This window comes from Panulirus ornatus, chromosome 49 (assembly GCF_036320965.1).
Source record: "Panulirus ornatus isolate Po-2019 chromosome 49, ASM3632096v1, whole genome shotgun sequence".
Classification (NCBI taxonomy): domain Eukaryota; kingdom Metazoa; phylum Arthropoda; class Malacostraca; order Decapoda; family Palinuridae; genus Panulirus; species Panulirus ornatus.
In genome coordinates, this window is record NC_092272.1 from 4762623 (window position 1) to 4787346 (window position 24724).

Genomic DNA, 24724 nt, shown 5'->3' on the forward strand with positions numbered 1-24724 from the left:
ACTCTCGTCAACCCGTCTGTCCTCAATGGTGTCTTCGTCAGTAGGTCCTTCAATGCCTCAACAGTCGTCCTCGAGTCTTTACAGAAGGTGCTGTCGCCAGGAGTTGGGTCTGACATTGCTTCTTGGCTAGGGTCACCAGCTACAGATGCTGCCGATTCACTCCCTCTGGCTCCCTTGTCTTCCTTACTCTCACGGTCTTTGGTGACGTTTTCCCTGATACTTTTCTTCTCCACAATTTCTCTCGTACCTTTTATAAGATATTTTTCTGCTCTTGCGAACTCGACTTCTTCCGTGGACTCTCTCTTGTCTCTTCTGTCTTGAGGTTGATCCAGTGTTAACGAGTGAATGACCTCAGATGACCTCTTGTTCAGAGTATCAGACCACATGGGCCTGGCATTGTCAGTACAGGAGTCAGAAACCAATGAGCTATTCAAGTCTGGTGATAAGGATATCAAATTATCTACCACCGTATCTGTCACCACATCACCCTTAACTTCACCAGAAGGGGAGCGCAGGCCAAGCCCTTCGTCAGCAGTGTGAAGTTTATGACCTTCAACACACTTCTGGACAGTGCGTTCAACGGTGCCTTGTTGTCTGTTGTCCAGAACAGGGGGCTGGAAAGACCCACAGGCTGTCGGTCCCTCCTCATCAGCGTCTCCCTGTAACATGGGTATTAAGAGGGATTCCATCGGAGGCGCGAAGGTGTGGTCAGTAAGGACGCTCTCCTCCCCCAGCAGTGTGATCACGTACTGGGGCTTGACGACCACTTCGTCAGGCTCAGAGAGGTTGGCTCTCTTCATAGGGCAAGGCGAGCCGATGGTGACAGGCTCAGCACGAGCGGGGATCAACAGGGTCTCCAAGGGTGGGTAGAAGGACGCTTGGTCCACGTTTTCCTCCAGGAACTGTAGCGTCAGGCTCGGGCTTGCCTGTGGCTCAGGTTTGGCCTGTTGAGGTGAAGGGGTGTCTTGTGGCGTCTCCCGAACAGTTGATGCTTGTTCCGGTTCGCTTGGAGTATCCTTTTCAACTGTGTTTTCTGCGTTCGCATTTTCAGAAGTCTCAGTCTTGTCTTTGTTTTCACTTCGAAGCTCTTCAGTCTTACTTTCGCTTACAGTTTTCGGTTCTTCATTTACATTCCTCTCTGAGATCAGGGTCTCCTTCATGTCGGGTTCGGTCGTCCTCCCGTGATCCTCAGCTTCTTGCTGGCTAATCTTTTCCACTTCTGTCTCCTTTTCGTTCACACTGTCGAAGACTTCATTCTCTTCATCGACTGGACTTGTCTGCCCCCTCAATCCCGCTGTATTTAAGCCCACATTAGTTCTCGTACATCGTGGTCCTTTGTGTAGATTTCCTAGAAAATAGCACCGGCCGTAGGTGATCTTCTGGTCGCCATCATCTTCATCACTTCCGCTTGAAGATGACGACGATGCACTATCAGAAGATCGTGGAGCTCTCTCCGTTGGTAATGACCTCACTTCTTTGCTATGATCTTCACTATCCTCCTTGATCCTCGAACTCAAAGCTTCTCCATCGACCTCGAACTTCTTGAAGAATTCTGGGGCTAATTTTCCTATCTTGGGGGAGCGCTGGGAGGCTCTTGGCGAAGAGGCACCGCTTCTTGGAGACTCGGGACCTTCGAAGTACCTCAACCTGCTGACGGAAAGCTTCTTTAACCTAGGCGGCCTAACTGGTGGTGCCTCGTCCTCTTCGTCCTCTGAAAGCTCCGGAATGGTGTGAAGTTTGGTGATGTGGCTACGGGCGGGTTTGATGAACTTAGATTTGGGTTTCGAACCCGCGATTTCAATGTCATCCTCGTCTGTCGTTGCGTCGGATTCGGACTGCGACGAGTCGCTGTCGGAAGCCGATATCGGGGACTTGCTCGGGCTACAAGTCATGGGTATAACCAAGGGACGACAGCCTTTGATGGGGCCAACTGACATATCATCATCAGAGTCAGAATCACAGCTGCTTTCGTGACCAGCAGGGGTATCAGGCTCCACCGGTCTGGTAATTATGTTGATTATTGGGCTGCTGATTTGGTTGTCCTTGGTAGAAAGTGTACTTGGCTCCAGTTCTACGGCTGATGGAAATACCAAGTTGGTTCCAGCATCTTGTGAGGAACCTTTATGTTCCTGTGATGGTTGTTGGTCAAGATTTTTGTCTGAGGAATCTTTCTCTGACGCCTGTCTCATAGTCCGGACCTCACCGATCCGACGGGCAAGCTCTGCACAATCTAATCCTGGAAATAAATCTTCACTTTGGTCATCTAACGAATCTTGGGCCATGCTGTTCCAGGGCGTGCGTGTTAGCATGGAACGCAGAGCTGAAGGCTGAATCTCAGAAAGCCTTCTGGCAAGTTCTATACTATCCAGGGACTGAGCTGGATCTGCCTCTCTGTCATCTAAAGAATCTTGGGCCATGCTGTTCCAGGGCGTGCGTGTTAGCATGGAACGGAGAGCTGTGGGTTGAATTTCAGAGAACCTTGTGGCAAGTTCTGTACTGTCTATAGGTGGAACTGGATCTTCCTTCCTATCATCTAAAGAATCTTGAGCCATGCTGTTCCAGGGCGTGCGCGTTAGCATGGAACGAAGAGCTGAGGGCTGAATCTCGGCGAGCATTTTCACAAGCTCTTCACTGTCTAGAGATGGAACTGGATCCTCGCTTCTATCATCTAAGGAGTCTTGGGCCATGCTGTTCCAGGGCGTGCGTGTTAGCATGGAACGGAGAGCTGAGGGCTGAATCTCAGAAAGCCTTCTGGCAAGCTCTATACTGTCCAGAGATAGAAGTGGATCTTCCTCTCTATCATCTAAAGAATCTTGAGCCATGCTGTTCCAGGGCGTGCGCGTCAGCCTGGAACGGAGAGTTGAAGGCTGAATATCAGCGAGCTTTCCGGCAAGCTCTTTATTCTCTAATAACAGAAGTGGATCTTCCCTTCCGTCTTCTAGCGAATCTTGAGTCATACTGTTCAAGAACGTGCGGGACTGTGCAGCGTGTACAGTCGCAGGTTCGACCTCTGACATCCTCTTTGCAAGCTCAGCAATGTGTGATGACTGAAGGGTCTCTTGTCTTTGATCGTCCAGCGAGTCTTGACTCATGCTACTCCATGATGTGTGGGTCTGTAAGGGGTGGGCAGTCGAAGGTTGGTCCTCTGAGGTTTTAATCTTTTGCTCTAAACTATCTACTGACACGAAAGACCTTTGTCTTTCCCTTTGATTATCTAATGAGTCTTGGCTTATGCTGTCCCATGACTGGACCTCAGAGAGCCTTCTTGTAAGCTCTGTCGTGTCTAAATCCAGACGCGAAACTTGAGTTTTGTCATCAAATGAATCTTGGCTCATGCTATTCCAAGGGGTGTGGGTTAGCAAGGAAAAGGCGCTCGTATTCTGGGTCTCGTAGCTCTTCCTTGTAAGCCCTGTACTGCTTGAAGAAGGAAGCTTCTTTCTTTGGCCATCCAGCGAGTCTTGGCTGCCGCTAATCCACGGGGTGTGGCTCTGCACGGAGCTGGTCATGTGTTTTAATTCAGATAGGTTACCGTCGTCTGCAACAGCACCTCCTGAGGCCACACTTGCTTGTGGTCGTTCTTGCTCCTTGCGTAACTTGACAGTGGACAGCTGCGCATCAATGTACTGCTGAGGAACAAGTAAATCCCCAGTGTCTTCTGTGCCGAAGGTGAAGTCACCATCGTCGGAGTCTTCGTCAGCTTCTTCCTCATCCCCGAGAGCCGTCTCTGAAGCCAGCAGGTCTGTAAATGCCTCACTACCAGGTCTCTCATCCTTAGGGGAGTTTCCAGGATGACCTTCAGGTTCCAGTCCGACTGCCCTTTCTCCACAAGACGAAGTTTCACCTCCAGCATCGTCAGCGGTGTGTTCTTCAGGCTGAGTGACAGTAAACTGACTCTTCTCTGCCACAATGTTTGTGCCGTCTCCACTGCTTGTGCGAACTGGTTGGGAAATCGTAGGTTTTGAATCATTAACTCCGTGACTTTGCTCTCGAACAGTCACTCCTAAAGGCGCGTTTTCTTTTATGCCCTTTTTCAATGCAGTGAACTGAGCCTCGATCATCTGCTGAGGCACGAAGAACATGTTCCCTGTGTCTTCTGTGCCAAATGAAAAATCGCCGTTGTCCGAGTCTGACTCATCCTGTTCCTCAAACTTCTGCAGGTCTGGAGCGTCAGCCTCTCCCGACCCGTTACCAGCAAGCAAGCTGCCACACACACCTTCTTGTGTGACTGTTATTGATGCGTTCTCACTTGCTGCGGCACAGGTCTCTCCCTCATCTTCGGTAGCTATGAGCTCCTTAGAATGGCCGTCAGCCAGAGCAGTCTTATCTTCCATAAAATCTACGATATCATCATTACTTGTGCTAATGTCTCGTTGAGCTACAGACGATGAAACTTCTGGAGTTTCTGGGACGAGAGAATTCTCATCTGATGTGACATTCTCCGTATCTCGTCTGGAGTCCTTGCAGGTGTCGGATGGAAGCTCTGGAGCCTCTTCACAGTCCGGAGTCGCATCTGGTAAGGTAATCCTCCCGACACACGCACCAGATGACACCATTTGGTTCGGTAAGTTTTCCGTCACCGTTTCGTAAGTGGGGCTGGTTATGGACTCGGTGGATTCCACCTCGCTGGTCTCGTCCTGTGGGGTTTTCGCGTCACCGGAAACGGGGATATTTACTCTAGTGAGAACTAAGGAAGTTGGAGGTTCGGTGGAACGATGTAATGAAGTGGATATACGTGACTGGGACTCTATAGGTTTTGCTGTTTGCTCTGTGATCCCAGATACATGAGGGATTCGGCATTCAACTGATGCCTCATCTGCAGCGAGGCTACTGAGGGGAATCCAATTCCCCCCTGAATGATCCTCCAGTATGCCATTTCCTCTTTGGGGAAACTCTTGTCTGTCGATATTTTCCAGCTGCTCCTGACGATTCTGGCCGTGAGGCGGTAAAGACTGCTCGTCGTCAGAGTCTTCCGTCGTGGGCCAAGCCCTACTGAAGAACATACTCAAAGGCGACGGTGACCTGGAACGGATATAGTCTGATATGGCGGTGAACATCAGCCATGGAGATCCTCTGTGTTCTTCCAGTTCTTCAACTTGCTCTTCCAGGATGTCGTGTGAGGCGTCCGTCTCAGTCGGGAAGTGATGCGACATATGACCATATTTCTGAAGGTCTACAGGCGAGTCTTCTCTGTGTGAGGAACTATCAGGAACACCGGCTGATTCTGAAATGAGAGACATCAACTCGGGTTCCTGTTCCTGCTCGTCAAAGTGGACAGATGAAGTTGTGGCATCACCGGGTAAAGGTTTTGATTCTCCGTCGGTACACTTCGGTACACCGTCAGCACTGCTGTCGGTAGTATGTTGCTGTGCAAGGAGATCGAACGAAATCTCCTCCTGAAGACAGACATATGTATTCGAGTCAGGGACGATATCTTCCAAAGGCAGATCATCGGAGTCTGGAGTGATGGTTATTCCTAACTCATCGGAGTCCAGGAGATCACTCTCCGAGGTAGGAGACTGTACCACCAACCCTGGAATCGATATCTCTACCCGATCACTGGAATCTGACTCCGCCATTTCTCTATGGTCGTCTGCTGGTACCAGCAATTCGCAATGTGGCATTTCAGTTGATTCTTGCCTTGGTGGCATGTCTGAGTCTTTAGGAAGTTCAGCTGTTGCGGAATTCGTTTGCAGAACATCCGTAGTTTCAACACCACACGGTAACAGCGACGAAGATATCTCTCTACCAGACCTGGACGATGGCTGAACTACCCCACAAAGGTCCTCGTCTGGGTGAGTCTTCACTTCATCAGGTATGTCTACCAATTCAGATATTTCCGGCTGGATTGATAGATGAGGCTCATTTTTCACAGACTCTGTTGTACGAACTGTATCAACAGACGCTGGTGATTGTCCGTCAAGACGAGAACAGGTTGTTGGCTCCTTCAGGTGGTCAAAACATTCTGTTTGCTCTGTTGATCCCTCTTCGGGACCACCAGAGGCTCTGACTTCTGTTGGTTCTTCTAGTAGGTCAACAGATACAGCTGATTCCTCTAGAAGATCAACGGGTGCCTTTTGCTCCTTCGGATGAGGAACGGGCATAGGTGATTCGTCCAAAGACTTAAGGATTGCATTTGACTCCTCCATAAGCAAAGAAGATGCAAGTGGTTCCTCCAGATGGCTTGGAGTGACAGGAAGAGTACCTTCCACTAGACTGTCAGACTCATCTGGAAACTCAAGGACATTAAGAGATTTCATAAGGTTAAGAGACACTCCTGTCTCCTCCTGGGGTTTATGGAAAACAATTGTTTCTTCCAGATTGCTACACTCAGCTGAAGACTCCAAAAGATTCACAGGTGCCGATGGTTCATCCAAAAGATTCACAAGAGCTGATGGTTTCTCCGGACTAATAGATTCATGTGGAATTTCCAAAAGATTCACAGGTGCTAATGATTCCCCCAGACAAACAGATTCAACTGGAGTCTCCAAAAGATTCACGGATCCCGATGCTTCCTTCAGACAGACAGATTCAACTGGAGCCTCTAAAAGATTCACAGGTACCGATGATTCCTCCAGACAGACAGATTCAACTGGAGTCTCCAAAAGATTCACAGATGCCGATGATTCTCCCATGAGGTTAAGAGATTCCCATGTCTCTTCCAGAGGGTTACGAACAGGCTCCTCCAGACTGTTAAAAGATGCAGCTAGTTTCTCACCGAGGAAGTCAGCTAACAGGTTCATGGGCTTAGCTGGTTCTTGCAGGTCAGCTGGTGCAGATGATTCTTCTTGAAGCTCAAAAGGTACAGCTGGTCTTTCCTGGAGTTCAGCAGCTGGAGCTGGCTCTTGTAGTAGAAGGTCAAGAGATGCAGCTGATCCCTCAATAGACATAATCGGCCCTTCTAAAAGGTTTATAGACGTAATTGACTCTTCTAAATGGCAAACAGGCGCAGCTGGTTGTTCCAAAAGGTTAACAGATACAGCTGGGTCTTCCTGGAGGTTATCGGGTGCAACTAGCTCGCTCGGGAGGCCAACAAATGCAGACGGCTCTCCTAGAAGATCGGGAGATGCAGCTGGTTCTTGCAGGTCGACGGGTGCATCTGTTAGCTCTTCTGCAAGGCTAACAGGTATAACTGATTCATCCAGACGGTTAGCAGAAGCAGCCGGCCCTTCTAGGTCAACAGGTACAGCTGGGTCCTCTAGATGGCGAAGAGGTGAAGCTGATTTCTCCAATAGGGAATCAGATGAAGGTGTCTCCACCATACGACTAACAGAGGCAGACGACTCATCGGAAAGATTTAAGGGTATAGGTGACTTATGAGAATTAGCGGGTGGAGACGGTTCTTGTGGCAAGGGTGCATATGAAACTGGTTCCTCCCGAAGGCATTCTGGTACCAGTGGTTCACTGGGATGATCGAAATCGGACAACAGGTCCTGGGCATCTGAGGGACGTATTCGGGCCGTCTGTAATTCTGCTTCAAGAACTGGTTCCTCTTGGACACATTCGAGTAAAGACTGGTTCCTTGCGACATCTAACAGAGACGGAAGATCTTTCATGACCCGTACGGGAGAAGAGAGTTCCTCCAGGGCATCTAAATATTCCATTGACTCCTCCCGTTTACTGAGAGAGCCAGGCAGTGACTGCTGAACATGGACCGATTCACGTAATTCCAATTTGGCCTCAAGAGTTATACTGGAATCCTTCCTCTCGTCAGTAAATGGAATCAATTCCTCTTGGACATCTGAACCCGAGTCTTTCATTTGATTTCCTGTTGCGCTTGACTCCTCCTGAAGTTGGTCGACAGTGTATGACTCCTCAACTTCATCGAGGGGTTCGCTCGACTCCTGAAGTCCTTCGACAGCTTCGTCGAGCTCAGCTTTCTTCTCCTGAGCCTCATGAGGCGATTCGAGTAACTCCTCACAAGCCTGATGAAAAGGTATGCTAGGCTCCCGCTGAAGCTCAGAAGCAGTGACACCCTGATCTTCATTAACTTGATCAACAGAGATGGCTGACTCCTGCGCTTGGTTAGCCAATACAAATGGTTCCTCCTGGGGCTCCTGTACACGATCTACAGGTCCAGTTGGCTCATAAATATGTTGTACAGGTCCGGTTTGCTCGTGAACACGTTCGACAGGTTCTTCTGGCCCTTGAAAATGTTCTATAGATTGGACCGGCTCTTGAAGATGTTCTACAGGTCTACATGGCTCAGGAATATGTTCTACAGGCTCGCTTGGCTCTTGAGGATGCTGTACAGATTCAGTGGGTTCTTGAAAATGTTCTCTATACTCGAATGGCTTTTGAATATGTTCTGCAGGTTTGCTTGGCTCTTGAATATGATCTACAGATTCGCTTGCCACTTGAATATGTTCTACAGGTCCGATTGGCTCGTGACTATGTTCTATAGGTTGAACTGGCTCTTGAAAATGTTCTACAGGTTCGGTTAGCTCCTGAATATGTTCTACAGGTTTGGATGGCTCTTGAAGTTGTTCTACAGGTACGGTAGGCTCTTGAAGATTAACAAAGGCCTTAAGAGAGTTCTCTGGGAGATCATTCAGGACTGCTGATGCCTCATCAAATTCATTTACAAAGACTGATGACTTCTCCAGTGGATCTGCAAGTCTGGTTGATCCCTCTTGGTCGATGTGTGAGGCAGACTCTTCCCGAAGTTGGTTTGCGTTTTCGACTGGTTGCTCCTCAACACAAATCACGGGATTGTATAGTTCCTGAGGTTGATCTGCAGGTTGGGTCAGGTCCTCTTCAACCTCATCTACAGGTTTGGTCAGGTCCTCTTCAACTTCACCTGCAGGTTTGATCAGGTCCTGTTCAACTTCATCTGCAGGTTTGGTCAGGTCCTCTTCAACCTCATCTGCAGGTTGGGTCAGGTCCTCTTCAACCTCATCTACAGGTTTGGTCAGGTCCTCTTCAACCTCATCTACAGGTTTGGTCAGGTCCTCTTCAACCTCATCTGCAGGTTTGGTCAGGTCCTCTTCAACCTCATCTACAGGTTTGGTCAGGTCCTCCTCAACTTCACCTGCAGGTTTGATCAGATCCTGTTCAACCTCATCTACAGGTTTGGTCAGGTCCTGTTCAACCTCATCTACAGGTTTGGTCAGGTCCTCTTCAACCTCATCTACAGGTTTGGTCAGGTCCTCTTCAACCTCATCTACAGGTTTGGTCAGGTCCTCTTCAACCTCATCTACAGGTTTGGTCAGGTCCTGTTCAACCTTATCTACAGGTTTGGTCAGGTCCTCTTCAACCTCATCTACAGGTTTGGTCAGGTCCTCTTCAACTCCATCCGCGTCTAAGTTTGATTCTTGCTCTACTGCTTGTTCTTCATCTATGACGTCAGCTGGTTTCCCTTGGTCAATATCTACCACTTCAGTTTCAGATGCAAATATTGCAAGGTCCTCTCGTGTGTCTGAAGTCAGGTCTACGACCTCCACTTCATTTTTGGCAACTGTAATTGCTTGGCTGGATCGGAAGTCTACAGCCTCCTTACAGACCTCTGGAACCTGTTCTTGAAGGGAATCATGATACTCAATCATTTCCTTCTGCACCATTTTGCTGCTGACACCAACCTCGCCTTCGTAGTTCGCAGGCTCTGATGATCCGTCCTGGGACTGCGCTACCGTCATGTCAATCAGCGAATCATTGGCTAAGGAAGGATTACCAGTTTCTGCATTGTTAAAGCGTTGTGCCAAGAGCTGCACTCTCCCTCTCGGGATATCTACTTCCTTGTCCTGATTTGCAGCACAGCAAGTATCGTCATCAGAGATCAGTTGTTTTGGATTATCCAAAGACGATTTGAGCAAAGGAACGGAATCTCTGTCAGTGCTTGCTGAAATGCCTACCAGGTCTTCATCGTCAGGAAGGAGAATTGGGTAGTGCTCATTTAGACGTTTTACAGACATCTGCATTTCTTTGATGTCTTTCTCCATATTTGCCAGGGCTACTACGAGTTTCTGTGACTTCCTCTGGAGTTCAAATTCCCCCTCAGTCTTAATGACACTCGTGTCCTGATAGGATTCATCAACAGGTTTGTCTAAACCTGATATCTCTTCCTCTGCTGGTAGGGGTAGTTCGGTTGTGATTCCTTCATCGGGTAGGACTGGACGATGATTCAGTCCGCCTGATTCCAGGAATATCCTCGTCACCTACCAACTGGCCATTGGTGTCCCGAAAAGGAGGAACAGAATCACCAGTCACCTGTGACGATGGTTCGTTGTTGAAAGTCTCCCCTTGTGCAGCAGATGCAGACGTCTCGAGTGTCTCAGAAAATTGATCTTCCTGGCTCGAGTGCATTCCATCTTCCCGAAGTTCAGCCTCTGCATCACCAGGAGTCACGTCGGAGGAAATATCGGTCTTCTCCGTCGTCAGTGGCTGCATGTCCTCACCCTCAACGATGAACCTCTTTACTTTCTGCGAGAAGCGTCTTGGTGTTCTGTGGTGGCTCTGACTGGAAGACTCAAAGACCGACCTAAGACGCGACACTCGCTTGTCTGATTCGAGGACTATCATGGAAGGCCTGACGTAGGTGATGTAAGGGATTCGCGTTGCTTTGGACATTTTGATCTTGTCTTGTAGAGTATGGAGCGTTGGCGATACACTCCTCGCAGGGGGGAGCTGGCGTTGCTCAGCCTTCATCCATCTGTTATCTTTAACCGACACTTTCATTTCGTCTCTCTGAGGGACTCCCTCCAAGCTTTCTCCAGAAGGGTCACATGGAACCCTACTTGGTATATCGGACGTCTTATCCACTCTGTACTGGTTCAAGATATCTATGTCAGGTAATATTACAGGCATATGCTGAACCTTCCTAGGAGACTTGAGCTTCTCTGTGACCACATTGTTTTCTAAATCAGTTCTGACCTTATTTACCGAATCGCCTGTAGTGTGTGAGGTATTTGAACCTGTAGTGAAGCTTTCTGGTTCTGGTTCCTTTTCAACAGCCTCTGGTAACTGATCCTTATTAATCAAATTGGTGGTTGCTGGATCTGGAACCACATCAGTCGTGACTGTTGCATGGGTGTCACTTTCAGACTCGTCTGGTAAAGTCTTTCTTTGTAGGTACGAGATCTCCTCCAACGACCTGGTTTCGAACATGGACTTAAATTTGGAAACGAACCCGGGGACAGCGAGCTCCTTCCCATCCTGGCTAGTCTGCCCATCTTTTGCAGGTTTTGTTGGTCGTGAAGATAGATTTTCATCAGGACTCTCGACGGGGACATCGTGTCGTTCTTTTGACTGAATGGTTTGCGAATTCTTACTTTCGTACAGTCTCTGTGCTTGAGCCACTCTGGAGGACATCATATGAGGCGTTTCCCCTAGCATTGGGGACGGGGACTGACTAGACAGACCCAACAGGTTTCTAAACATCTTAAGGTTCTGCTGCATCGCCGAGTCCTTGTGTGGATGCAAATCATTTTCACTACCGTCGCGATCATCCGGAGACCTACCCGATATTCTCCATACTGTACAGTTACTTCCGTATTGACTTCCGAGTCACTGTTCAAACCTTGGGCCATGGGTTGTACACCGTCGCAAATAACAGGGGCATCGACAGGTTTGATGCTTCTGTTATCCGTGACTAACACCTGCACATGTTCCTCAGTACCTCTCACCACATCCGGTTGGTCTTCACGAGTCTCGCACGCATCTGAATACTCTTCTGGCTCTTCAGTCTCTACCTCTGACAGATTGTTGGGATATTCTGGTAATTCTTCCTGCGGTTGTGCTTTAGCTGTATGAGTCTCCGTGCGTGGTAATTCCCCATGAGCCAAAAGCAACTGTTCAGTGACCTTGAGCTGTTCTTCAGTGGTCTGCAAATGCTTTCCAGTGACTCGTCTCCGTTCTTGGATGGTCGGTGGTAAGTCTTCAGTAGCCAGTAGCGGGTCTTTAGTCTGCTCCACTTCTTCGGCGGTCTCCAGATGCTCTTTAGATGTCCATGGCATCCGTTCAGTTGTCGGTGGCAGCGGCTCATTTACCTTCAACGACTCCTCGTCAATCTGTGGCAAATGCTCAGTGGCTTCCAGCAGCTCTTCCGTCCACTGCGGTATCTCTTCGCTGGTCTGAAGATCTTCCATGGATTGTGGCAGTTCTTCAGTTGTCTGTAACAGTGCTTTAGTGATCTGTGGTGGTACGTCAGGGGTATGTAGCAACCCTCAGTGGACTGTGAATGTTCCTCAGTGATCTCTGGCAGCTCTCTCAAGGCCAATGATGGTTCACCGTCAGCCAAACATGGTCTGTGTGATCTTCCAGGGCTGTTATAAGGATGGATTATTTCCTGGCGTACATCAGCTGTTTCAATCGCCTGTGAGAATGATCTATCAGGTTAGCAGCACCAGCTATTTGCTCGGATGGTTCCACCACTGAAGCAGATAGTTCGGCGTTCTCCTCATATGGTTCAACCATTTCCTGAGACGGCTCTAGCAAATGTATAACATCAGCCATTGCCTTACTAGATTCCGTCATTCTTTCGTCTGGTCTAACGATGAACTCACTCTGGCCAAGCAAATCACTGATCACTTCGGCTACTTTCATGGACGGTTCTATCGAGACAGCGACCCCTTGGGCCCCACCTGACTCAGATACCTTAACCATCGTCTCCGATGAATACAAACTTTCTTCAGGTAGTTCCTCACAGGGCTCCAGTTCTGAAGCCCATCTGTCATCATCTCCCATCGAGCTCGGCTCAGTTTCTTCTTCGATCGTATGAAGATAGTCCATGTCAGTGGCGACCTCGAGATCAGCCACTGCTAGATCTGACTTGCTGGTTTCTTCTACATCCGATTTCGTTGTGCTTGGGGCTACCTCTTCGTGAACGATCAGTGACGGGATAGTCAAGGGCCTCTGGTCATGGCAGCTCATTCGAATCTCTTCCTTCACATTTTCGACGCTGTCTCTTGTGGCTTCGACTTCCACAGATCCATCTAGAGGTTCTGAGGTGTCGGTGTTCTCCCCGTCCGCATCATCCTGGTTGCTGCTGCCAAAGGAGACGTTCAAGACAGTACCCTGGTCGTCCACCACAGATTCCAGCACCTCGTCGTCCTCTTCTTCGTCCTTGAAGTAGCTCAAGTCCTCCTCGACTGGCAAGCCTTGCGAACTGGTGTCTGTAGTTGGGAGAGAACTGGAATCAGACGCATCATTAAAACTGTAAGCTATGATACGCGAAGCGACTTCGACTGTTTTGAGAGCCTCTTTCTTTGGGCTGTGCTCGATGATAAAGTCACACATGTCCATGATGGTGCTGCAGGTCTCATCAAAGTCTTCCAGTGAACCTGCTGTCTCGTCTTTTGATAACGTTCCATGGCTACTTATTTGAGATTTGTGATCCAGAACGTTAACCTCAGAGACAGCTGTGTCTGTAGTCTCTTTCTGCTCGTCTTGCAAGTTAGGCACAACGTCTCCCTCATGTGTGTCAGTAAAGTCAGACCTCTCCGCTTCATCTTGCAAGTTAGCTGGAATGTCTTCCTCTTCTGTTCCAGTAAACGCAGGAGTTTTCCATTCGTCCTGCAAGTCGGCTGGAATGTCTCCTTCTGCTGTTTCAGTAAATTCAGAAGTTTTCTGTTCGTCCTGCAAGTCGGTTGGAAGGTCTCCCTCGAGTGTTCCAGCACATTCAAGTTTTTCTGGTTCTTCCAGCAAGTCAGCTGGAATGTTTCCCTCGACTGTTCCAGCACATTCAAGAGTTTCCGGTTCTTCCTGCAGGTCAGTTGGAATGTCTCCCTCGAGTGTCCCAGCACATTCAAGAGTTTCTAGTTCTTCTTGCAAGTCAGCTGGAATGTCTCCCTCGACTGTTCCAGCACATTCAAGAGTTTCTGGTTCTTCCTGCAAGTCAGCTGGAATGTCTCCCTCGAGTGTACCAGCACATTCAAGAGTTTCTAGTTCTTCTTGCAAGTCAGCTGGAATGTCTCCCTCGACTGAGTTATCAAATTTAAAAATTCTCGATTCTTCTTGCAAATCAGCAGGAACTACTCCTTCATCTGATTTAGGAAAGTCAGCTATTACAAGTGCGCCTGGCTCTTCCGCATCAAAACACGTGCCATCACTTTCAGAGACCTCTTTGTTTTCGTGAGGTTTCGATCTGTCCAGCGCTTCTTCAACCACACACTGTCCATTTTGAGAAGGCTGAAGCTCGGTCGGCATAACCTGAGAAGGCAATGTCGATCCCTCAACGCACGCCTTTGCAACCGCGTCTTTCATAATCCGTTCTGTCTCCGACCTCCCATTTCCCACAGCTTCCTCAAGCCTCTGAGCCACACAGTCCAAAGTGTGGAGCTTCTTCTCGTCTGGAGAATCGCCTGAATGGAGGCTACACTGTATCTGTACTTTACCGTCTGCCTGCTGGGAAGCCCTCCTGGAACTGAGGGCCGATGAAGAGAATCTGGAAGACTGGAAGTCGTCTGTCTCCTCCGTGCTATCGTATGACGGCGACCTCATCCGCTGGAACGCCTGAAAGGAACGTGAAGTGAGTGTCACTGATATCAAGTCCCCTCGGAGCATTTACGGTACACTGAGGCAACAGCAAAATCTAAGTTCATGTGTCTGGTTAGGTCCATATAAGACACTGCATGATTACTTACAAATTACAGAAAATCTCTGGTTTCATGTAAACATATCAGGTTTATTCTGAGCATCATTTCTGTACTATTGTTGACTTTGTATTCTCATCTTTACGATTTCCTTTGTTATTTTCTAAAGCAATGATTCAGAGCCGTAGAGACATTCTAAATATGAAAACCATCGAGCAGTATGGATGACAAAACCCCATCCCCATATACCAGTTGAAGTCTGTTTTCTTCTTCCATGACATATGAGACAGCACGGGCAACTGAATGATCTAATCATGACGATCTGCAATGGATTACATTCGCATATACAGTATACAACACAGCCTGAGCCAGGTACTCATTTATCAACCAGCCCCTTGGAGAGGATGAACAGCTGGGTTGGTTGTGAACAGATATGCCATCCCTTGATTCAACCCCGGGCGGGCCCGTGTTTGGTTCATAGTCAGCAACATTACCCAACACAACAAGGAGGTCCGTGTTCTATCAGCATCCACTGTTCATGCTCAAAAGCTCTTCTGAAATAAAGGCAATCATCAGTATCATCATTACCACCCCAGAAGCAGCCTCTTTGTAGACTAATTCCACTTACTCGACGTCCAGGTTCGATCCATTGTCAGTGGAGATGCACATGGCACATCTATCTGTGCTGGGGTCCAATCTCTGATCCCTTAGGATGAAGCATCGAATGCGGGTACGAGACAAAGAATCGGATCCTCTTACGCTAAGAAACAGGACCTACGATGCTATGTGAGAGGATACAAGACTTAAAGCAACGGATAATAGGACTTTCAGCAACAGGACGGAGGCCTCAGGAGACAGGACTTTCATCAACAGGATCTACAAATCTAAATAACATGAACTAAGACTTCAAGCAACGGGGGTTCTAGGATTTAACAGGATGCAGGACTTTAAGCAACAGGAATCAAGACACAAAACAAAATAGTCTAAGTAAATAAGGGTCTAGTCACAGGACACTGAACAACGCAGAGAAACAAGGACTTTAAGCAACAGGAACCAATGCACTATACAACAGGAACCAATACACTATACAACAGGGAGCAATACACTATTCAACAGATCGAATACACTGGACAACAAGGACCAATACACTGTACCAGAAGACAAAGAAGGCGAAGAGTGAGGCACTGTAAAGCCACTGAGATCTAAGGAACCAATGCAGTATACACTGTGATCAACGACACAGCGGGGGTCGTCTAACCTGACGTGCTCTGGAAGAACGACCGATGCTCTCATCGCCCCGCAGCACGACATCCTCCCCTCCAACATGCACGATGCGCCGCACAACACGACGGCGAAGGATGCTCACAAACCTGCATGACGCATGACGGGGTCTTAGTCTCGGGGGCGCTGTTGTGAGGTCGTAGTCGTGGTGGGGGAAAGGAGGTTCATGGAGCATGTCAAGGGTGTTCAAGAAAGAGTTTCTTTGATCTTGAATCAAAATATGTATACACTGTAGGGGTTTATGGTCTGCAGGGAGGGAGGTCTGTGGTCGAGGGGCAGGACGTCCTAGTCATAGGGTGGTCTTAGATTATGGGCAGGGGGAAGGTCTTTGTAGTATACTCCTAGGCTTCAAGGGTGTTCGATTTGAGGTCTCTAGTAGTTCAGGCTTCATTGTAAGGTCTTTCCATCGTAAGGGAGTTGGTGATTAAATTAGAACCTTCAGGCTGCGGGGGTCTTAGATTATCAAGACTTCAGACCATGTGGTCCTTGTACTGGGAACATCAAACCCTAGGTCTTATAGTCTTCGTGGTCTTTTAATACTAGGAGGTCTTAGGATGTGCGTGTTAAAATCTTGGCGTACAAGACTCTGGCAGTTCCATATCTGGTTAGAGTCTGTGCCAGAGGACATTAGAATCTGCTTCAAAATGACATATTCAGCTGAAAATCTAAAGAGAGACAGGGATGGCCTGGGTATCACTATACATCTCATACGTACACTGGCGGGGAGATGAAATGAGCCGTATGAGAGAAAGGCATGATAAATAAAAATGTCAGAAGAAGCAAACGAGTTAAAGGAAATAGACGAGAGATCGATAGGTACAAAGATGAGGAATGAAAAAGTACAAGAGAATGAGATTTATACAAACTACGTCAACAGTGAATGTATGTATGGAAGCTGTTGGATAAAACTGCTACCAACTGCTTAGAATAATCGACCCAGAATCCGTATGATACGTCAAACATCAAATATAACGTCAAATATACAAAGTACAGATGTTGTTGTGTTGGCAGAGTACTGCATCTGAAGATGAGGATCATTGAGCGTTATCCAAAGAGACAAATGGGTTAAATGTAGCAAAGAAAACTGGAGGCGAGAGACTAGAGTTCACTTTTCTCAACGAGTTTCGACCAAGTCTTCTTCTGGAGAGTAATTATCATTCTCCTGAGGAAGACATGGTCGAAATTGAGATAAAATAGATGTTTTTAGGTCTTGCTCTCAGTGCTCCTTGCTGCCATTAACCCAGGATGAACAACAGTGTCGAGGGCGACAGCCTCGTACCTGCGGGCGCCCAGCTCAGCCTTGAAGGAACCTAGACCCGTCGCGTCCCCCTTGTTGAGGGAGTCGCTCCTGCTGACGGCGGAGGTGCGCGGGGTGCAGAAGGAGTCCTGCTCGGACTCAGTGTCGCTGTCTAGGAGGGGGCGCAGGATGCGACACTTGCGTGCCGGGGAGTTGTGCTGTGGGTACACAAGGAGAACCTTGGCTTCACTGAGGGGGAGAGGAGGACTGGTGGCTTTACTAGGGGGAGAGGTGGACTGGTGGCTTTACTAGGGGAGAGGAGGACTGGTGGCTTTACTAGGGGGAGAGGAGGACTGGTGGCTTTACTAGGGGGAGAGGAGGACTGGTGGCTTTACTAGGGGGAGAGGAGGACTGGTGGCCTTACTAGGGGGAGAGGAGGACTGGTGGCTTTACTGAGGGGAGAGGAGGACTGGTGGCTTTACTGAGGGGAGAGGAGGACTGGTGGCTTTACTAGGGGGAGAGGAGGACTGGTGGATTTACTAGGGGGAGAGAAGGACTGGTGGCTTTACTAGGGGGAGAGGAGGACTGGTGGCTTTACTAGGGGGAGAGGCGGACTGGTGGCTTTACTAGGGGGAGAGGAGGACTGGTGGATTTACTAGGGGGAGAGGAGGACTGGTGGATTTACTAGGGGGAGAGGAGGACTAGTGGCTTTACTAGGGGAGAGGAGGACTGGTGGCTTTACTAGGGGGGGAAATGGCGGCTACACAATTGTATCCTCTGTTGTTACGGTGTCATTCAGCCTTTGGTAGACGATCAACTCTCCTTACTTAAATTCTAATCTACACGCCTATCCTAAGACACACACACACACACACACATATGAAGTGGAGTGAATGGAAGAGACTGGCTGAGGGGATATGGTTACTGCAGACAGAATACATCAATTTGAATTGTATTAGAGTAGAGAATGCTCAACAGACGGGGTTCCACGAGTGTACAGCTCCCTTCTCGTACAACGGGATCAGGTCACTACGCACACATATAGCCTCCCCCATACACAACGTCCAGTCCCATAATAAGGAAACACTCCCACAAATTTACCCTCCTTTCAGATTTAACCTATTTAATTTCAAATTTAACCTATTTTCAAATTCAACCTATTCTTAAATTTAAACTATTTTCAGATGTAACCTATTTACTTTCAAACTTAACCTTTTTTCAGATTTAACCTATTTTCAATTCTAACCTATTTTCAAATTCAACCTATTTTCAATTCTAACCTATTTACAAATTCAACCTATTTTCAATTCTAACCTATTTACAAATTCAACCTATTTTCAAATCTAACCTATTTACAAATTCAACCTATTTTCAATTCTAACCTATTTTCAAATTCAACCTATTTTCAACTAAATTCATTTTTCTACACCCCACGTATGATATGTTCCTCCCCACCCCTCTCTCTCTCTCTCTGACCTGCCATAACCGCAGGGGAGGAAGCCACTCACCTGGGAGTCGTCCACCACGACCTTGTAGGGTGAGCCGACGACGTGCTGGCCCTGCCAGATGATGGAGAGGGTGTGGTGTGCCTGCTGGAGGGGGATCCAGGCCACGCGAACCTCACACCCGGCCACGCTGTACTCCAGCGGGATGTTGTGTCGCGCCTGCCGTAGTGGAGAGAGAGAGAGAGAGAGAGAGAGAGAGAGAGAGAGAGAGAGAGAGAGAGAGAGAGAGAAGAGGACATAAGGAGGAAGGAAGAAAAGATAATGATTCGTTATTTAGAACATCAAAGTAACAACAAAACAAAAAACAAATGTTTAAGGATATATCAATATCTGTCTGAGAAGGAACCTTTGAGTTTAGCTGGGTCAAAATGGTCATCTTTGGGCAATAAAGTCATCGTAAATCAAGGTCATTATAGGTCAAAGTGGGTCATTCATGGTTAGTCACACCACAGACTCCCTCCTCCTCCTTGTACTCGAGGGGCGGCGCCACACGCTGTACCTTGAGCTTCTCCTTGGAGAGGGAGCTGGTTCTGGAGGAGGAGCGGTTGGTGATCCTGTGGGAGCAGTAGTCCCCGCCCTTGTTCTTGACCTCCACCGTCAGGTCGAGTCCCGTGGGGCTGCTCAGGTAGAGCGAGAACCGAGCCCTGCGACCCACAACTCCCATCTGCAAGCCCATCCCTCGTGCAATCACCTGCAGGAACAGTCGGGTTAATCAAGGGCGTGGCGGTGGTAGGAGAGACAAGGGCGTGGCGGTGGTAGGAGAGACAAGGGGGTGGCGGTGGCTGTGGTGGCTAGAGAACCTAATATTAAAGATCTCAACCTCGAAAAAGGTTCAGTAGAAGAAGGACTTAGCTCTGAAGATCGAGGAATATCTAAGAATATCTGAGACACCGAGAAGATCCTGTGCATTGGTCTGATAGGAATATTTATCCTGAGTAAGACTGTATTCTACAAAGACTTATTCACCTGATGAGTCTTTACCTCTTCGTTGCCAGGACTAACCGTGACCTGAGACTATCTGCAAGGTCAACCAACATGACCTTAAAATGACCTAGAGGTCAAAATCATGAAACTGAAGAAAAAAAATGATGATGATACATTAACTTTGAAAACAATCAAGTCGTTCACATGTGTTCATTCTCTCTCTCTCTCTCTCTCTCTCTCTCTCTCTCTCCAGACCTGCAGGGGGTTCGAGGCTCCGGGAGGAGAGGAACCCAAGGAGTGGAGCCTGGCTCTGGTGTGGCGCCGACAGACACGGTTCCTCCACGAGTCCACGATGGCGAAGGTCGAGATCGAGGTGGTCAAGGACGCTGGTTTCTGAAGTGGGAGGTGGGGAGAGGAGGAGGTCGCGGGAGAGTCAAGATGTTAGGGCGAGAACATCATCCAACACTCACCACCAGCGGGTGAAGTGGGTGGATGACCAACCCAACCCAACCCCCCCAAGTGAACACATCGTCAAGGTGTGAGGATGGATGAGGACCTCACTCATAGCCCTCACGACCAGCGGGTGATGTGGGTGGATGATCATCCTTGGACCTCACCATCAAGATGTGAGGGTGGATGAGGACCTCATCCAACCATCACCACCAGCGGGTGATGTGGGTGGATGATCATCACCTTGACCTCACCATCAAGGTGTGAGGGTGGATGAGGACATCATCCAACCATCACCAACAGCGGGTGATAGGGAGGGAAGGGAGGGCCTCATCCATCTCACTACCACAGTGGATGAGAGAGAAGCTCAAGCTTGCTTATAAACTGATCTGCCACAGCTTACAGTGAGGTGAGCTGAGTTTAAGCTTACCAGCAGCTTAAAGAAGAATGCGTTACTTTCAGCTGATCAGGTAGCTCTAAGCAAAATCTAAGCTGTGCGGCATCCTGTAGTAAAACAAGCTGAATTAAGCTGGTCAGCTTCGCCAAGCAATGTAAGCTTACTTCCTCAGACAAGAAGCGAATGATGGCTTGCTCAATCAGCGGCGAAATAATAATAATGATAACAATGATAATAATAATAATAATAATAATAATAATAATAATAATAATATCAATAATAATAATAATAATAATAATAACAATAATAATAATAATAATAATAATAACAATAATAATAATAATGATAATAAATGATAATCATTAATATTAACGAATTATATATGAATTAAAAATAAAATGAGTGAAATGAAAGTGAAATACATATTTTGATAATTAATGATAATAATAATAATGATAATAATAATAATAATAATAATAATAATAATAATAATAATAATAATAATAATAATAACAGATTTAACTAAACATATAAGAAGCATAAATATAAAATCTTGGCAAGCGAGACGGGCGTATTTGACTTTCAGCTCTGCGTCCACACCTCGAGACACACCAGCATATATAGGCTACACCTTCTGCCCTGCAGTGATGTATAATACATCACCAGTCCCCTTCCCGTAGTGTATGTTGTAGTACTGGCTGTATGTGTGTATGATAGCGCATCGATACCTTTCATCCAAGGTTAGACAAATTTTTTAATGATATCAAATATCACTAAGTATGCCTCATATTCCAATGATATCAAATATCACTAGTATGTCTCATATTCTAATTATATCAAATATCACTAAGTATGTCTCATATTCTAATGATATCAAATATCACTAAGTACGCCTCATATTCTAATGATATCAAATATCATTAAGTATGTCTCATATTCTAATGATATCAAATATCACTAAGTATGTCTCATATTCTAATGATATCAAATATCACTAAGTATGCCTCATATTCTAATGATATCAAATATCACTAAGTATGCCTCATTAAGAAAGATACAAACCCATTCAGACTTAGTGATCACATAATTAATTTCTTTCTTATGTGGTCATTAAGTCAGAATGGGTTTTAATTAGTCTCCTTCCCAAGGTTTATAGCTGGTTCCACGTAGAAGTGAGTGGAATTATAAAGGTTTAAGGTGTTGAGCTCTGTGATACACAGACACATTCACAGACACAGACACAGACACACAGACACACACACACACAAACACACACACACACACACACGTGACCTTCTATTGCCAGGGAGGAGCAACAGAAGGTCTGCTTAAGCCAAAGCCACTAAGCCACTTCTAGAGAAAGCAGAGACTGCTATACAGACCCTCAAATATTCCCCTATTTCTAAAACAGATTTTAAGAACATGGAACTTGAAATATACAAAGCAAAACAATAATGAATTGTACAACAACCGAAAATAAATAATAATAATAAATACATAAGTTGCACAAAGCTGTAACATGATTTTTTTATAACTTCAAAATAATGTATCAAATATTCATAATTTCCAACACATTCACAAGATCCCGTAAAGAATATACTTTCTATTTACAATGTTGACATCAATATTCACAAGAAATCTATGTATATATCACTCAATACACCTGCAATATCCGACTTTCTGAAGCCAGTCTTATCCTTAAATCCAAAGTCTTAACGTCTTTTTTTTAAGGGACGTTAACTCAATTCTTCCAGTCTCACCAGTACTGGAAAAGCACCAGTTATGCCGGCACTCAACAACTGGAAAATGGTTTGGGTAATGACCAAGTCTTTGGAAGAGCTACTCTTAGGCCTGTCCAAGTCTTTTGGCCTCTCCCAGTCTTACGAATGGATGGGTCTTTACCCCCAGCTGGCCAAGCCTGCAGGACTCACCTGGTAGGAGCCGAGGGTTTGTGCTACGGCTTCTGCGGTGACCTGAGGTCCCCCGAAGACTTGCCTCCTGAGGGCGTAGTACCTCACGTTCCGCAAGAACTGTACCATCTTCTGGCGCGGGTTGCGCCCGCCCCCTGCGGCGACACTCAGGTCCTGGTAATAATAATAATAATAATAATAATAATAATAATAATAATAATAATAATAATAATAATGACAATAATAATAACAATAATATAATGATAATATCAATAATAATAATAATAATAATAATAATAATAATAATAATAATACTGATAATAATAATAATGATAATGATAATAATAATTATAATAGTAGTAGTAGTAGTAGTAGTAGTAATAATAATAATAATAATAATAATAATAATAATAATAATAATAATAATAATAATGATAATAATAATAATACATGTGGAACTGTTGATCTTTCAGTTGGTCATATCAAAAGTATAGCTGTAGTGTTTTATTCAGGGAAATTCAAACCAGAATTATCTGCCTAGTTAGAGATCTTATCAAAAAGCAGTTTCCAAGTGTCTTAATAACAATTTCAGGAGAGAAAGAGGTACAACAGATGGTCAAAATCTTAAGTAGCGAGAGATAATGGACAAAATTATCAAGAGAGAGGGATAAATGGTCAAAATCTTCAGTAGAGAGGGATAATGGACAAAATCTTCAGTAGAGAGGGATAATGGACAAAATTATCAAGAGAGAGGGATAATTCAATGTCTCCTGGAACGCTGAGGCCTCCATTAAGCCGAATCAGCGGCGGGAGTGAAACACCTCATGCTCTTAACTGGGTCACACACCAACTCTCCCGGATGTTGTCTGAAGCACTGACGGGGCTTCGCCAACAGCCCCCAACGAGAGGCTCCCATGGAGCCTGGGCTCCTCCCGTTGTCCTACAGATGAAGCTTAGGAGGAGGACGGGAGGAACCCGGCTGCCGAATCCACTACCACAAAGGAATCCTGGAAGGTCTTAGACAAAGAACGTCTTATAGGGTATACCCTTTACCTGTCATGCCTCAAAACCCCATACAAACAACAAAGAAAACTTGGCCTTACACGTGATACACGATGGAAAGGATGCTAACCAACAAACCAACCCAGCTCGTCTCCTACAAACGTCACTGAGCACGGCACAAACCACCTGAAGAACCGAAGTTTCTGGAAGGTCTGTGGCGGGACTCCGTCTCGCCTGGAAAGACGAAGCCCAGGGTTCGGGGGTCGTCTTTGGAGACGTTGTCTGCGGGGGATATACAGACCTCCTTCGGCGTCAGGGAGGTCCTTGAGGAGACTACACTCGAGTAGGAGGAGTCCGGTAACACCCCCCTCTCTCTCTCTCTCTCTCTCTCTCTCTCTCTCTCTCTCTCTCTCTCTCTCTCTCTCTCACCTGGGTGACCCCGAGGAAGACGGACGCCAGCCTCGTAGCGATGTGCAGGTTGGCCTCCGGCTGATCCAAGGGCAGGAGGTCGTGTCTAGGGCAGGTGCCAGGCACCAGAGCCTCCAGGAGGCCGCACAGGGTCACGCCGTCGGCCAGGTCACAGCCCAGGTCACTCACAGGTCGCGAGGGGACCTTCTCCCTCACCCAGCGGATCAGGTCTTCATCCTTCTCCCCGATGGGCAGTGCTGCCAGGATGGGTGAGGGGAGACACAGGTTATGGTACTTGAGAGCTGAGGTACGATCATGCCACGAAACTGATACAAATGTGGCAAATACAGCATATAACTTAACTAAATGTGGCAAATACAACATATAACTTGACTAAATGTGGCAAATACAGCATATAACTTGACTAAATGTGGCAAATACAGCATATAACTTAACTAAATGTGGCAAATACAGCATATAACTTGACTAAATGTGGCAAATACAGCATATAACTTGACTAAATGTGGCAAATACAGCATATAACTTAACTAAATGTGGCAAATACAGCATATAACTTGACTAAATGTGGCAAATACAGCATATAACTTGACTATATGTGGCAAATACAGCATATAACTTGACTAAATGTGGCAGATACAGCATGTAACTTGACTAAATGTGGCAAATACAGCATATAACTTGACTAAATGTGGCAGATACAGCATATAACTTGACTAAGTGTGGCAAACACAGCATATAACTTGACTAAATGTGGCAAATACAGCATATAACTTGACTAAATGTGGCAGATACAGCATGTAACTTGACTAAATGTGGCAGATACAGCATGTAACTTGACTAAATGTGGCAAATACAGCATATAACTTGACTAAATGTGGCAAATACAGCATGTAACTTGACTAAATGTGGCAAATACAGCATGTAACTTGACTAAATGTGGCAAATACAGCATATAACTTGACTAAATGTGGCAAATACAGCATACAACTTGACTAAATGTGGCAAATACAGCATATAACTTGACTAAATGTGGCAAATACAGCATATAACTTAACTAAATGTGG

The 24724-nt window shown here is 46.6% G+C and overlaps 1 protein-coding gene across 1 annotated transcript in view; it reads right to left on the reverse strand.

Moving 5' to 3' along the window:
* Positions 1–24724, reverse strand: part of LOC139764253 (uncharacterized) — a gene marked incomplete at its 3' end in the record, with an annotated part of 29935 nt that overhangs the window by 144 nt on the left and 5067 nt on the right. Inside the window, 10 exon segments of the mRNA XM_071690750.1 lie at positions 3–10145; positions 10147–11491; positions 11590–12125; positions 12286–14445; positions 15784–15895; positions 17086–17261; positions 18552–18707; positions 19048–19239; positions 22251–22403; positions 23661–23896. Coding sequence (XP_071546851.1) covers positions 3–10145; positions 10147–11491; positions 11590–12125; positions 12286–14445; positions 15784–15895; positions 17086–17261; positions 18552–18707; positions 19048–19239; positions 22251–22403; positions 23661–23896 — 15209 coding nt within the window.